Consider the following 14,292-nt stretch of genomic DNA (forward strand, 5'->3'; position numbering starts at 1 on the left):
AACCCTCAGATCGCGTCGCCCTATCTGTTGTCCCCTGCCTTTGCCATCGCCTCCGCACTACAGGTTTGGCTGTGGAAGCAGGCAATGGCAAGCTCATGACGAAGATGTTGCGACAACTTCAAGTGAGCTCACGATGAAGGAGGCATGAGTGGCTTCAAGATCAAGATGGATGGGGTGCAAACTATGTGGGAGACGATGAGCTCCGTGACCCTCAGCGCACCTGCCTCTGCTAGCTCTGTCGCCTTCGCCTCACGCTGGAGCTCCCTGTCACCTCTTCGCGGCCATTGTCCGCACGGTGGTCAAGTTTCTGCTCTTTATCGGCCACCTCAAGCCCTCTCGTCGCCGACCTCCCACTACTGTTGCCGCCTCCCATGGACAGGTTCGTCGGCCCTCTCTCCGCCGACGAGCTTCTGGAGAAGAGAGGGGAGAGGTGGAGATATGCGGAAGAGAGGGAGAGAGGGAATTCCACTTACATGTTGACATCACATGTTTTTGAGTAAATTTCATATATACCCTTAAAAATTCACTCAATCCCTCTCATACCTTTGGTATTTACCCGATCCCTTTTATACCTCCGAAATTTTAACTTGATCCCTTCCATGCCATTCTGTTATATTTTCCTTCGTTTCACTATTAATTTAGTTACAAATGTCTTTTATGCCCTTAGCGATGTAGGTTTGAATATAAGCTTAAAAAAAACTGAAAATTTTGTTTGAGTGCATAGTATATGCATTTTATGAAATTAACGAGACTAAAGAATTAGTGCCAAAAAAACATAAATTTTGAAAATAAAACAAATGTAATAAAGTGAAAATTTATTTGAAATTTTAATAGGACAATGGATTTTTTTTGTGTGATCGGGAGCATTCATACAAAAATAAGGAGCATCCATATAAAAATATTGTGAGCATTAGTAGACCCATCTTTGTATGAATGCTCCTCATTTGTGTATGACTTTTTAATAAATAAAATAAATACATATTTTTCCTTTTATTATCTAAAAATAAATTTTGTCATAAATAAAGTATCACACAACAAACTCATAACTATAATAGCCTCATGTGACAAACTTTTACATTTACAACAATGTAATTCGTAAATTTCTATGTTCACCTATGTGACTATGTGTAAGAGTAAAATAGTCATTTTTATAGAAATTAGACGATCAATTGACGGTGGGGCATGAAAGGGATCAAAATCAAATTTTCAGGATATACAAAGAAGTAAGGAAAACTCAGGACTTTGAAGGGATTAGCTATAATTTCAAGGGCATACGAGGGATTTTCTCCATGTTTTTTTTAAATTTTTAATTTTTTACTGATCAGGATGCTACATCATCCAAAACAGTCATCCATATTGTAATGGGACCTGATCTGGATGGTTTTGTTTTAGGATGGGGGTGAAAATGTCTAGTATTGCGGTTTAGGATAAATTCGATGCGGAATCAGATGTGGTTTAAATTCGATGTAAAGATGAGGGACCACAAATAGACTTATTTCTAAAAGCTTGTCTTCGGATTCTTTTGGCCCAACTAGCCCAACTGAAGAGGAGGACGGAGTCCGTAAAAGTTGGAGTCAGGTAGTGCGTCGCCACGAACGGATTTCCACGAACACTGCCGCCGTTTGCACAGGAATCTATTCCGTTCTCTCCTTCCACTTTAATTCACCTGGTGCTGCCTAGTACTCCTACTACACCTGCTACTCTGCTTTCCCCATCCTCTTCTCGTGTTCACGCCATTGGCGACAACGGAGGAGCTGCTGCTGTTCTGCCGCATCTGATGGAGGAGGTGGAAGCCGGTTTGCTGGAGGGCGGGATCGGGTGGCTGGCGGAGACCATCCTGGAGAACCTGGACGCCGACAAGCTGGATGACTGGATTCGCCAGGTTGGGCTCGCCGATGACACGAAGAAGCTCAGGTCTGAGATCGAGAGGGCGGAGGCGGTGGTCGCTGCTGCGAAGGGGAGGGCGATCGGGAACAAGCCTCTGTTCCGATCCCTCGGTCGTGTCAGGGAGTTGCTCTACGACGCCGACGACGCGGTCGACGAGCTCGACTACTTCAGGCTACAGCAGCAGGTCCAAGGAGGTAAAAGCGAATAACTAAGCGTATGTAAGTAAGATGCATCCATTTCTGTGTCCTGAGAGGTGCATCCAATCCCCATTTTTCTGTTGGTTCAGGTTCATGGCAAGGTGCCACTGAAAGCTTGGATGAACATGAAGCAGAGCAAGCAGAGAGACCGAGTAGCAACGCTGCTATTGCGAATAGCAGTGGTGCCAAAAAACGGTCCAAGGCATGGGGGCACTTCGATATCACTGAAGAAGAAAATGGAAAGCCTGTGAAGGCAAGGTGTATTCACTGTCACACGGTGGTCAAGTGCGGTTCTGACAAAGGGACATCGGTTTTGCACAATCACCTCAAGAGTGACAGTTGTAACAAGAAGCGTGAGATAACTGATCAGCAACCAAACCCATCGTCAAGGTATGATATATGATAATGTTTTTTTTTTTTTTTTGCTGGACATGATTTGTTATTTATGTAACGTGTGTTTCTCAAGGTAAACCCAGCCCCAGCAACTGTGAAATCGTTCTGCTTTCATTTTTGTTTTGCAGTACCACCGAAGCTACAGCAAATACCATCCCTGTTGAACTTGGTGGTTCAAGCAGAAGAAAAAGGATGAGGATTAATGGTGAGTCAACACACAAAGATGTACCTTATGCTCAATCTTGGAAAAAGGATGAATGTTCCACAAGGATACAGCAAATAACTCGTGAGTTACAAGACGCATGGGGGGCTGTGAGTGAAGTTCTTAAGCTACATGGACCGTGCTCTGTTGGAAATCCAAACCATCGTACGAGTACAACCACAACCCTCTGCAGAAGAACGTCAAGTCTTAATCCACACAAAATATATGGAAGAGATGCAGAGAAGAACACCATCATGAAGATTATTACAGATGACAGTTATGACAGAGTAACTGTAGTGCCTATTGTGGGCATCGGAGGAGTTGGGAAGACAGCTCTCGCTCAACTTGTATACAACGAGCCAACGGTGAAACGTGACTTTGAGCGGATATGGGTTTGGGTGTCTGATAACTATGATGAATTGAGGATCACAATGGAGATCCTAGACTTTGTCTCTCAAGAAAGACACGAAGAATCTCCCTGTAGAAAAGAAAAATGGAAAGGAGTAAGTAGCTTTGCGAAGCTTCAGGAGATTTTAAATGGGTACATCAACATCCAGTCGAAAAAGTTTTTGATTGTTTTAGATGACGTATGGGACAACATGGATGATTACAGATGGAGTATTTTGTTGGCTCCATTGAAATCAAATCACCCAAAAGGTAATATGATCCTTGTGACAACTAGACTTTTGTCTCTCGCACAAAAGGTGGGCACAGTCAAACCAATCGAGTTAGATGCTTTGTCAAATGAGGATTTTTGGCTATACTTTAAAGCATGTGCATTTGGTGATGAGAACTACAAAGCACATCCAAGTTTGAACATCATTGGGCAGAAGACAGCTGACAAGTTAAAGGGCAATCCATTAGCAGCAGAAACAACAGGGCTGCTATTAAGAGAAAAAAATACTATTGATCATTGGAGCAACATTCTGATGAACGAGGATTGGAAATCCCTGCATTTCAGTAGAGGGATCATGCCTGCTTTGAAGCTTAGCTATGATCAGCTGCCTTACCATTTACAACAATGTTTGTTGTATTGTTCCATATTCCCCAGTAATTATTGCTTCGTCGGCGAGGACTTGATCTGTATTTGGATTTCTCAAGGCTTTGTGCATTGCAACTCTTCAAGTAAGAGACTGGAGGAGATAGGTGGGACTACCTAACTGATTTGATGAACTCTGGCTTCTTTCAGAAAGTTGATCATACACACTATTATATCATGCGTGGCCTTATGCATGATTTTGCAAGGATGGTTTCAAGGACTGAGTATGCAACTATAGATAATCTACAGTGCAACAAAATACTGCCAACTATACGTCATTTGTCAATACTAACCAATTCTGCACACCATGAAGATCCTAGTAACGACAAGGTTGAAGGAAGAATTAGAAATGCAATTAAAGCAGTGAAATATTTGAGGACTTTGGTTCTATTTGGGAAACATAGCTCTTTATTCTTCCAACCCTTCAAAGATGTAGTCCAGAAGGGACATCACTTGCGCGTGTTGCAGATCTCTGCACCATATACTGATATTGGCCCCTTGCTATCCAATCTGGTCAACCCTACCCATTTTCGCTATCTAAAGCTTGATAGTGGAGCTTTGCCTCAATCTGTCAGCAAGTTTTACCATCTCCAAGTATTAGATGTTGGCTCAAAATCTGATCTTATTATACCTAATGGTATGGATGATCTTGTTAGCCTGAGGCATCTTGTAGCAGCAGATCGAGCATACTCATCCATCGCTAGCATCGGCAAAATGACCTCTCTTCAGGACCTACATAACTTTAGTGTTCAAAATTCTAGTGGCTGGGAGATAGCACAACTCCAGTCCATGAACCAGCTTGTACAACTCGGTGTCTCTCAACTTGAAAATGTTTCGACTGTAGCCGAGGCTTGTGGTGCAAGACTAAGAGACAAACAGAACTTAGAAAAGCTGTGCCTTTCCTGGACTAATTCAGATAAACTGGGCCTTTCTTGGACTAACTTTTCAACTGAATTGCCACGGGATGAATGTGAAAATGCAAGAGAAGTGCTTGAGGGTCTTGAACCACATACAAATCTTAAGCATCTAGAGATATATTCGTACAATGGTGCTACCTCTCCAACATGGCTTGCCACTTCACTTACCTCTTTACAGACTCTCCGTCTAGAGTGTTGTGGACAATGGCAAATACTTCCTTCACTGGAGCTCTTTCCATTTCTTAGAAAGGTGGAGTTGAGGAGTATGCAGAATGTAGTAGAAATACCTATTCCTTCGCTGGATGAGCTGATGTTAATTGGCATGCCAAAGTTGGAGAGATGCTCCTGCAGTTCCATCAGGGACTTGAACTACAGTTTAACAGTTCTGAACATTAAACATTGCCCAGTGCTGAAGGTGTTTCCGTTGTTTGATAACTACCAACATTCTGAAATTGAGCAGATATCATGGTTGCCTCATCTTAGCAAGCTTACCATCCATGATTGTCCTGATTTGCATGTGAACAACCCTCTTCCGCCTTCAACTATTGTTTCAAAATTATCAATCGCCAGAGTTTCAACACTTCCATCAATGATGGGATCATCCTATGGAACATTAACAATTGGACTTTCCGCTGATGATTATCCTTTTTATGAGGCTATTCCTCAGCTGATAACATTGGATGACAAAGTTCTGTCGTTCCATAACCTTAGGTTCCTAACTGGATTGGAAATATATAATTGTCCAAATCTTACGACTATATCACTCGAAAGTTTAAGGCAACTCATTTGTTTGAAGAGTTTGGAATTAGGCAACTGCCCTGAACTTCTCTCTTCAAATGTTCCACAAGAGCTTACCTGTGAATATATGTCAGGAGCAAATCACAGCGTCCTCCCATCTCTTGAACGACTCCATATTTACTTTTGTGGAATAACTGGGAAGTGGTTGTCTCTGATGTTGCAACACGCGCAAGCCCTACAGGAACTGAGTTTAAATGACTGCAATCAGATAACAAGGCTATCTATAGGAGAGGAAGAAAACAGTCAACCTAATCTTACGTCAGCTACGGAGGCTCCATCATTAGAATATCAAGGTCGAGACAAACTCCTGCTCCTTCCGTTAAATCTCATCTCCTCTCTGAAAAAGGTATATATTACACATTGTCATGATTTAACATTCTACGGCAGCAAGGAAGATTTTTCGCTGGATTTACCTCCCTTGAGGAGTTAGTGATTCGGCGATGCCCCGAGCTGATCTCGTCCTGGGCGCATAATGACGGAAGATGGCTCCTCCCGGTATCACTTGGAGAACTTGAGATTAATCATGTTGATTCCCTAGAAACGCTGCAGCCCTGCTTTCCAGGGAACTCCACCCGCCTGAAAAAACTAGTAGTATGCAACAGTCGAAGTTTAACATCTCTGCAGCTCCATTCCTGCATAGCACTCCAAGAGTTGATAATTGAAAGCTGTGAGTCACTTAATTTGCTAGAAGGCTGGCAATCACTCGTCAACCTCAGGTTGCTGCGGGCACATAGATACCTCAGTGGTTATGGACAAGATGGAAGGTGTATCCTTCCGCAATCACTTGAGGAACTTTACATCAGCGAGTATTCTCAAGAAACTCTGCAGCCCTGCTTCCAGATGAATCTCACCTGCTTAAAAAAATTAGAGGTATCAAGCACTGCAAGTTTTCAATCTCTAGACCTGCAATCATGTACTGCACTCGAACATTTGAGGATTGAAGGTTCTTCATCACTTGCTACATTAGAGGGCTTGCAATTCCTCCACGCCCTCAAGCATATGGAAGTACTCAGATGCCCCATCTTTCCTTTACGTTTGGGGAGTTTGTTAGGACAGGGCTATGAGCTATGCCCACGACTGGAAAGGCTCAGGATCGATGACCCCTCTATCCTTACCACGTCATTCTGCAAGCACCTCACCTCCCTCCAACGCCTAGAGCTTTACCATTGCGGAAGTGAATTGGCAAGACTAACGGATGAGCAAGAGAGAGCGCTTCAGCTCCTAATGTCCCTGCAAGAACTCCAATTTGGGGATTGCCGCAATCTCATAGATCTTCTTGCGTGGCTCCACAGCCTTCCCTCCCTCAAGAGGTTGGAGATCTCCGATTGCTGGAGCATCGCAAGGCTGCCGGAGAAGGGCCTCCCACCTTCGTTGGAAGAACTGGTTATCAGTCATTGCAATCAAGAGCTAGCTCAGCAGTGCAGAACTCTAGCAAGCAAGCTGAAGGTCAAAATTGATGGGGGAATATGTGAACTGATTACTCGGTGGCTCGTTAGGCGCACCTTTTTCCACCTGCCCAACTGACATGGGTTCGTTCAGGCGTTCAAGCTGCTGTAAATTCCATTGCCGCAATGACAACCTTCAGAACCATTACAAGGGCCATATGATGGCTAGATCAACTGTCGCAGAGCTAGCTTTGGTTCACCTGAAAAAATAAGGCCAAACGCGTGGTTCTTTTAATCAGTAGTATCAGAAATTGGTTTTCAGTCTTTAACGAAAAGATGACAGAAATTGGTTTTCATGTGCTAGATTCTGCACCGGAATTGTCTCACTTCAGAACCTCATCCTAATATGGTTGTGCAAGCGTGTGTTGTTATGGTGTTCTGTATTTTGCTCCGTAATTCTGTGCTATGACTCATGTTGTATTTAATTGATAGCAATCGACCAGCAAAACCAATCCGCTTCAATGTATTGTAGTATACACATTCTATGGTTCTATCTACTGAAAAGGATGGTTGTTGTTCATTTTCGTGATTACAGAAGGAACTGTGTATATCATGCTATTTTTTGCGATCACATTGCATTCCAGGTTGTGCTCAGATCTTCAGCCTTCAGACAATTTCAGTGGTTAATTCACTTTGCTGTGTCCTCTGTGCACTCAAGAATTGTTCGCACATGCAATTCAGTTGAGCATCGCACTGCGCAAGTTTTTTTTGTTAACAAAGGAGGAGTTGATAGCATTGCAGGTTGCTAAAACCGTGTCAAAAATTTGCTAACAAAAGAATTCTCTTCAGATATACTCCCTCCGTTTCAAAATATTTGACACCGTTGACTTTTTAGCACATGTTTGACCGTTCGTCTTATTCAAAAACTTTTATGAAATATGTAAAATTATATACCTACATAAAAATATATTTAACAATGAATCAAATGATAGAAAAAAAATTAATAACTACTTAAATTTTTTGAATAAGACGAACGGTCAAACATGTGCTAAAAAGTAAACGGCGTCAAACATTTCGAAATAGAGGTAGTAGTATGAAAATAAACGCCACATAAGTAATCCGAGTAAAACAGACAGAATCACCAGAGAAGACCAACGCCAAACTCTTCATTTCAATTTTTGGGGTGAAAAACTAATCATGTGATCTCATGTAAGCATTGGAGGCGCATGCCATTTCAGTCATGTAAGCATTTGCCTGGACATTAGCAAGAGGCAAATTTATTGCACGGCTAAACTTAAGGTAGCTAGTAATTCTCAAGCAGTTTAATAATCAGAAAACAGTTTGCAATACCAAGATATATAAAAACTTTTGCCAGCATGAAACAACAACACGGAAACACTACGATCAAGACATCTCCCAGAAAAGATTATATGTTGCTATTTCAATTACCACAGTTACAATCACCAATAATGTCACATCAAATTACATAAGAGTATTAAGAGTATATGACAGTTGTAACAAAACAACTGCATTGAGAACTAGAAGAACAGACATCCACCTGAACCATATTCACTTCTTCAGATCAAAAAGCCTGGTGAACTACCAGTCTACCAATTGCTACCATACTCTCCACTTTTCACTTATATGTACATAGGACACCTGCGCTATCAGAATAGCCACAAAGCCAGTTCACTCGCCACAAACTAATCTTGACTAAATCCAAGCAGATACCAACTCCTCTTAATCAACTTAAAACACCTACACTTTTGGTGTCTCTACACCACTAATCACACAAAAGGAGACTAATCATCCACCTACTCATATCCTACTGTTAGAATGACCACCTTACACCAGAGAATGGGCATTGCCAGATTCTGAGACCCCGAATCTGAACAAGTAACATAAGTCAAATAAGAACAATGCAAAAAACTTCCGCTCATCAAGAAGTTGGAGGTCAAAATTATAAAGTGGCAGTTTGATCGTACCACTGGATGATGAGGATCCATTGCTTGCGACCTCAGCATCCTTCTCAATCTCCACCTGATTGATAAGTTGCTGTTGGCATTTCATCCCCAATATCTACATATTCATCCACCTGTTAGGCCAGTGTAGTATTCTTGTTAGGATTCTTGCTCTCCTGTAAACAAGAAAACATATTAACCATTATAAGAGCTCATTTCACACATGAGCTAATAGCAGTCAAGAACAAAGCATGCTGCTTACTATTGCCATTACCGCATCACCGTTGTCCACTTCATCAGCACATCACTGTTGTTAGGAAGGAACCATCAATATACCAGCGTTTTCACCATTCATCCCGTCGATTCTTGTTGGATTTGTTGACAGATCGATAAAGCTCCCATTGTGTATCGAGTCTCGACATCCATGTCATCTCATCGATCTCACCTTCACCCCCAACTAGATGTGGACTGCCGTTCCTCTTCCGCACATTGTTATGCATCTTCTCCTCCGGCAAGCTCTCCAAGTTGACCCTCAACAAGTTCTTCTCCAGGGTCGTCTTCCTCTCGTTCGACTCCCTCGCCTGCATTTTCCGCATCTGCGAATCCCCTCCCCGCCATCGGAGGCTCAACGACCTGTGGCGCTACCGGCTACCGCCCGAAGCACAGAACCAACAAATCGCCGGAAAAGCATTGGAGAATTGAGGTTGTGGGCAGAGAAGGGCGTCGTGCGAGGTTACCTCCCGGGCCAGCGGCGAGGCTCGCCTTCCGCTTGTCCTTCCGCAGCCTCGGCCCGATCTGGTCGCATCGTTTCCGCGCCGCCGCCTGGATCTTCGCCGGAGGCGAGGGAGGTCCCGCCGTCCCGGTGAGGGCGAACCATTGGCGCTTCTTGGGCTGGTTCAGTTCCTGCGAGGCTGCGACATGTCTATCACGAGATAGCGGGCCTGGAGGTCCATGGACCAAGATGGATGCGGGCTGCAAGCAAGATGGGCCAACAGGCCCATCTTGTACATTTGTGGTCCACTGCCATTACGACAAGAAGGCCCGTACCACGATTTCCATCGTCTCCTCCTTCGCTTGATCGGCGCCTACGAGGACGGTCGACGGGGGGTCGCGCCATTGACGGTTCAGAGAAAAACCGTGATATGTGCGGTTCAGAGGAATGTCGTTCCTCGGTTTCGGATAATTTGCCGTTATAGTCTTGTGGTCGTGGGCGATCATTGTCGCTGCGCTGCTTCTCCAGTTTACCTTACTGCACCTTCGCATTGCTCAGGTTCAGTACGCCACCGTTCGGAGCTCCCAGAAGGCCTGCAAACCGTTCTCTGAAAACAAAAACCCGAACATTGGAGATGGATTCTAATAACTCGAGTGGACGTCCACCCACTTGTTGCATGTCAACTAGATGGTTACGAAAAATTTTCAATAAAATTACAAGATAGATCAATATGTAATATATCATTCCATAAACATGCAAGTTTAAATTCAACTTCTACAAGTTGTAACAAAAAAATTTAATTGTAAATATGCATATAGTAATTTGAGTTTTATTTGTTATTTTTGTTACAACTTCTAGAAGTTGAATTTTAACTTACATGTTTGTGGATTGATATATTACATATTGATCTATCTTGTTCATATTTTTTCAATTTTTTTATAACCATTTAGATGACATGCAATAAATAGGTGGACATAAAATCGAGTTGTTAAAACAGTTTACCCACCAACATTAGGATAGGAGTACTGGAAAACAAAACCTTCACTTATTGCACGGTTCATGTTCAGAACAAAGACACAATTTCCTCTGACATAGTGAAAATTTGCTCAACCTATGCAACGAAAGTTTTTATTTTTATTTTTTTGCTAAAAAATGTAACTCTACTGCGTTAGGTTTCTTAATTCTTGCTGAACTTTTTATTATCTCTCATCAACAGTATAACCGAGCTAGCATAGTTCCCAGTTTGGGTTGTGCACTTGTACCTGTGCATTCCTTCCGTTAGTGTCGCCCTCGTCGGGCTTGCTTAGCCGTAGCACACATGTGTTCGTCCTTTTTCTTCCCCAACGTGTTCCGATCCCTTTTGAGACTTGACCGTAGCTTTCGTAGCCGCGATCCGGAGATAAAACCGATCGAGCTGGGCGGGTTCGGATTCGGGGCGAGCATGTCCCTATCATTTCCGGTGCAACGGAGCCTGGGCGCCTGGCCCACTCTTGACAAAGATGCAGCGGGTCGTAGCTGAAAGACGACGTGTGCAAAAGGAGAAAAAACAAATGGCAAAAAGCAACGTCCAGTTCAGACTTCCAGAGTTCCGCCCGCGCGCGCGGCCACGTCGGGAAAAAACCGATGCTCCATCGGGTTGGGATCGGTTTGGCCCCCGCGGACAGCAAGCAAGGGCGTCGTCTGCTGTGATTGACCTCACTATAATATTCCCACTCACCTTCTCTGAACTTGCAAAATTCCAGAATCTAGCACGAAATCAAAGTGGCCAATTCGGTTCGGTTCGGATCGGATTTCGCCTCGGTTTTTCCCGGTGCTATATAAAAAGGCAGTGAGTGAACCCCCATGGCGCCAACCAACAAGCTCCCTCTCCATCCCAGTCTTCCCCGCCATTACCAAGCTCAAGCAGAGCATTTCTCTGAAACACCATCCAATCCAAAGAATCTCTCTCGTGCACACGATAAATTCATTTAATCGAAGGTACGCAAGATATGGACCTCCCGGAGTTCCTCCTCAAGATCCTGCGGCCGATCACCGACGCCTGCCTCGACGACGACAAGCTACCAGGCGCGCTCATCTCCTGCGGCGTCCTCCAAGCTGCGGCCGCGCTCAGCCTCGTCTTCTTCATCGCTCCGAGCGGAGTTTTCGGACACCATGGCAAGGCACTCCACTGGCTGTATTACGGAAGCCTTGTCACCGTGGTGCTCGTCGGTTTTGTGGAGGCTTCTCTCGGGTTTTGGGTGGCAGGTGATGTGGTAAACCGGCGAGCCGTGGGCAGGACGATGCTCTTGGTTTGCCTCTTCAGCCTGATCTTCGTGGTCGCGATTTGGGGCTCTGTTCTTGCGAGATGATTGCATTCTTCGCTGTATGTACAAGATTTAGCATTGCTTTGTGAATTGTGAGTGTATGCTGGTTGTCAGTTGTGTTGTCTGAGTATACGGCAATATTCTGCCTGCGTGAGCTTTTGGTCTGTAGTTCTCAGTTATAGTGTCATCTGTTTGTGAGTTTTGGTTGTTTTCATGTAACTAGTATTCGAGAGTAAAAAGATAGTACTCCTCATCCTCTTTTTTCAATTTGTGCCTCTCAAGCGTCCGAAAGCAGAGCATACGTGAAAATTCAGACCAATTTCAGAACATCTATGAGAAATCAGAAATGAAACAACATTCTCAGCTGTGATGATGAACCTTATCAGCCAGGTGCACAAAAGCTACCTACTGTTTTGGCATTAAAAACCTTGGGCAATATACAAAAGCTAATGAACTTGAGGACTCTGCAGTGTCAAATTCATCCTTGCAAATCTCTGCAGTGTCAAATTCATCCTTGCAAATCTTTGATCTTCAGAATGAAACGCATAGGAATGTCTTTGTTCCATTCAACTTCAGAAGGCAAAGGCAGCAAAGGAGCAGAAATGGAAGCTCGTATTGGGCGGTTGGGCCCGACAAAGTACAATTCTATTATCTGGGCTGGCCCAACACGGACCTAAATCGTCTAAAAGCTTGGAATCAGTCCACTTGACGTTCCCTATCTGTAGGTCGAGTTTAACTGATATCTCTGAACCGTAATACTAGAAACCTTCACCCCTTTCTTGGTAAAACCATCTAAGTCAGATTCCATGAAAGTCTACATGGTTGTTTTGGATGACGTGACATCGTAGTTAGAAAAAAAATGTGAGACACATAGGACCTGTTTGATTCCAAGGGCTAATGTTTAGCCCTCACCTTTTAGCCTCAAATTAGCCCTCAAGAATCCAAACATGTGGGCTAATTTTGAGCTAATGTGAATTAGCCCCCCTCAAAACATTAGCCCCTCCAAGGGGTGCTAATGGGGCTAATTTTGTGTGGGGACCATAAAAAGTAGCTCTCTCTCTCCTTCTCTCTCCTCTCTTTCTACTATCTCTCCACCTTTTAGCCTTGAATTAGCCCATGGATCCAAACATACCACCCTAGGCTAATGTTTAGCCTACTAATTCATGACTAAACATTAGCTCTCAAAATTAGCCCTGGGCTAATCTTCCAAACAGGGCCATAAGTAAGTGGACCTCCACCTATTCCCTCTCTTCCCTTGGAGCTTGCCCACAAGGAAAGGGTTGGCGGCTAGCGAGCCCGACAGTGGCAGTAGGAGGTCAGCAGCAAGGGGGCTCGAGGCAGCTGGCATGGCCCAGATCCAACCGCTAGGGACGCCCCGTTGAGGAAGAGGTGGCCAACATTCATGCTCTCCCAGTAGAACTTCGGCACTGCGCTAGAACACCCTCATAAGTGTCGGTGTCGTTCACGCTGGATGACGACAGTCACCGCCTTCGCTACCTAGTATTTGACCATCTCGAATGGCTAGATCCGATTGCACCACCACAGGGCACCGGTGTTCTCAGGCACAACAAAGCGAGGGAGGTTGACAAGGCGACTTGGGGACTTGCTAACCTTAGCGGCTTGAGCTCAAGCTCCGCACGCACCACACTTCATCGCTAGCTCCCGCAACCCTCACGCTGTGCCACCCTACCTGATGTCCCCCGCCTTTGCCATTGCATCTGCATTACAGGTTTGGCGGTGGAAGCAGGCAATGGTAAGCTCACGATGAAGACGGTGCGACAACTTCGAGTGAGCTCATAGTGAAGGAGGCGTGAGTGGCTTCAATCTCGAGATGGATGCGATGCAAGTTGCGTTGGGGGGGGGGGGGGGGAGAGCTACACGACCTCAGCGCGCCCGCCTCGGCTAGCTTTGTCGCCTTTGTCTCACGCGCGGAGTTCCCTGCCAACCTCTTCGCCGCCACTGTCTGCACGGTGCTCACGCTGTTGCTCTTCATCGGCCGCCTCAAGCCTCCTCGTCACGGACCTCCCATTGCCATTGCCACCTCCCACGGACAGGCTTGCCGGCCCTCTCCCCACTGACAAGCTCCTGGAGAAAAGAGGGGAGAGGAAGGGAGAGGGGGAAGTCCACTTACATGCTGACAACACATGTTTTTTAATTTATTATTTTTTGATGACTAAGATGCCATATCATCCAAAGCAACCATCCATTTATTATTTTTTGATGACTAAGATGCCATATCATCCAAAGCAACCATCCATATTGTCATAGGACCTAACTTGAATGGTTTTGTTAAGATGAAAGTAAAAAATTCTGATATTATGGTTTAGGATACCAATTAAATTTGCGTAAAGATGAGGGAAGAAGAATGGACTTATTTCTAAGGGAAGCTTCTCTTCGGATTCTTTTGGCCCAACTAGCCCAACTGAAGAAGGACGGGTGTCCGTAAAAGTTGGAGTCAGCTAGTGCGTCACCGTGAACGGATGTCGGAAAGGGTTTTT

The 14,292-nt window shown here is 44.5% G+C and overlaps 2 protein-coding genes and 1 long non-coding RNA gene across 4 annotated transcripts; 2 read left to right on the top strand and 1 right to left on the bottom strand.

Moving 5' to 3' along the window:
- The first annotated feature begins 1,706 nt into the window (after nucleotides 1-1,706).
- LOC127771310 (putative disease resistance RPP13-like protein 1) lies at nucleotides 1,707-3,976 on the top strand. The gene is made up of 3 exons (XM_052297193.1): nucleotides 1,707-2,081; nucleotides 2,174-2,474; nucleotides 2,606-3,976. The coding sequence occupies exons 1-3, from the start codon at nucleotides 1,778-1,780 to the stop codon at nucleotides 3,837-3,839; spliced, it is 1,839 nt and encodes a 612-aa protein (XP_052153153.1). The 5' UTR covers nucleotides 1,707-1,777; the 3' UTR covers nucleotides 3,840-3,976.
- A 1,826-nt stretch (nucleotides 3,977-5,802) lies between these two features.
- LOC127770937 (uncharacterized) lies at nucleotides 5,803-7,398 on the top strand (the record flags this gene model as incomplete). The annotated part of the gene is made up of 1 exon (XM_052296706.1): nucleotides 5,803-7,398. A coding segment is annotated over one exon (1,155 nt), but the record flags the coding sequence as incomplete, so codon positions are not given.
- Nucleotides 7,399-8,232: 834 nt separating this feature from the next.
- On the bottom strand, nucleotides 8,233-9,662 carry LOC127771314 (uncharacterized). Of its 2 annotated transcripts, none has more exons than XR_008017123.1 (3): nucleotides 9,054-9,662; nucleotides 8,804-8,955; nucleotides 8,233-8,706 (listed from the first exon to the last, which is right to left on the bottom strand). It is a non-coding gene; the product is annotated as an uncharacterized LOC127771314 (long non-coding RNA). The 2 variants fall into 2 exon arrangements; XR_008017122.1 differs by having other exon boundaries at nucleotides 9,042-9,662.
- Nucleotides 9,663-14,292: the final 4,630 nt, after the last annotated feature.

Source organism: Oryza glaberrima, chromosome 4 (genome assembly GCF_000147395.1).
Source record: "Oryza glaberrima chromosome 4, OglaRS2, whole genome shotgun sequence".
NCBI classification, from domain to species: Eukaryota; Viridiplantae; Streptophyta; class Magnoliopsida; order Poales; family Poaceae; genus Oryza; species Oryza glaberrima.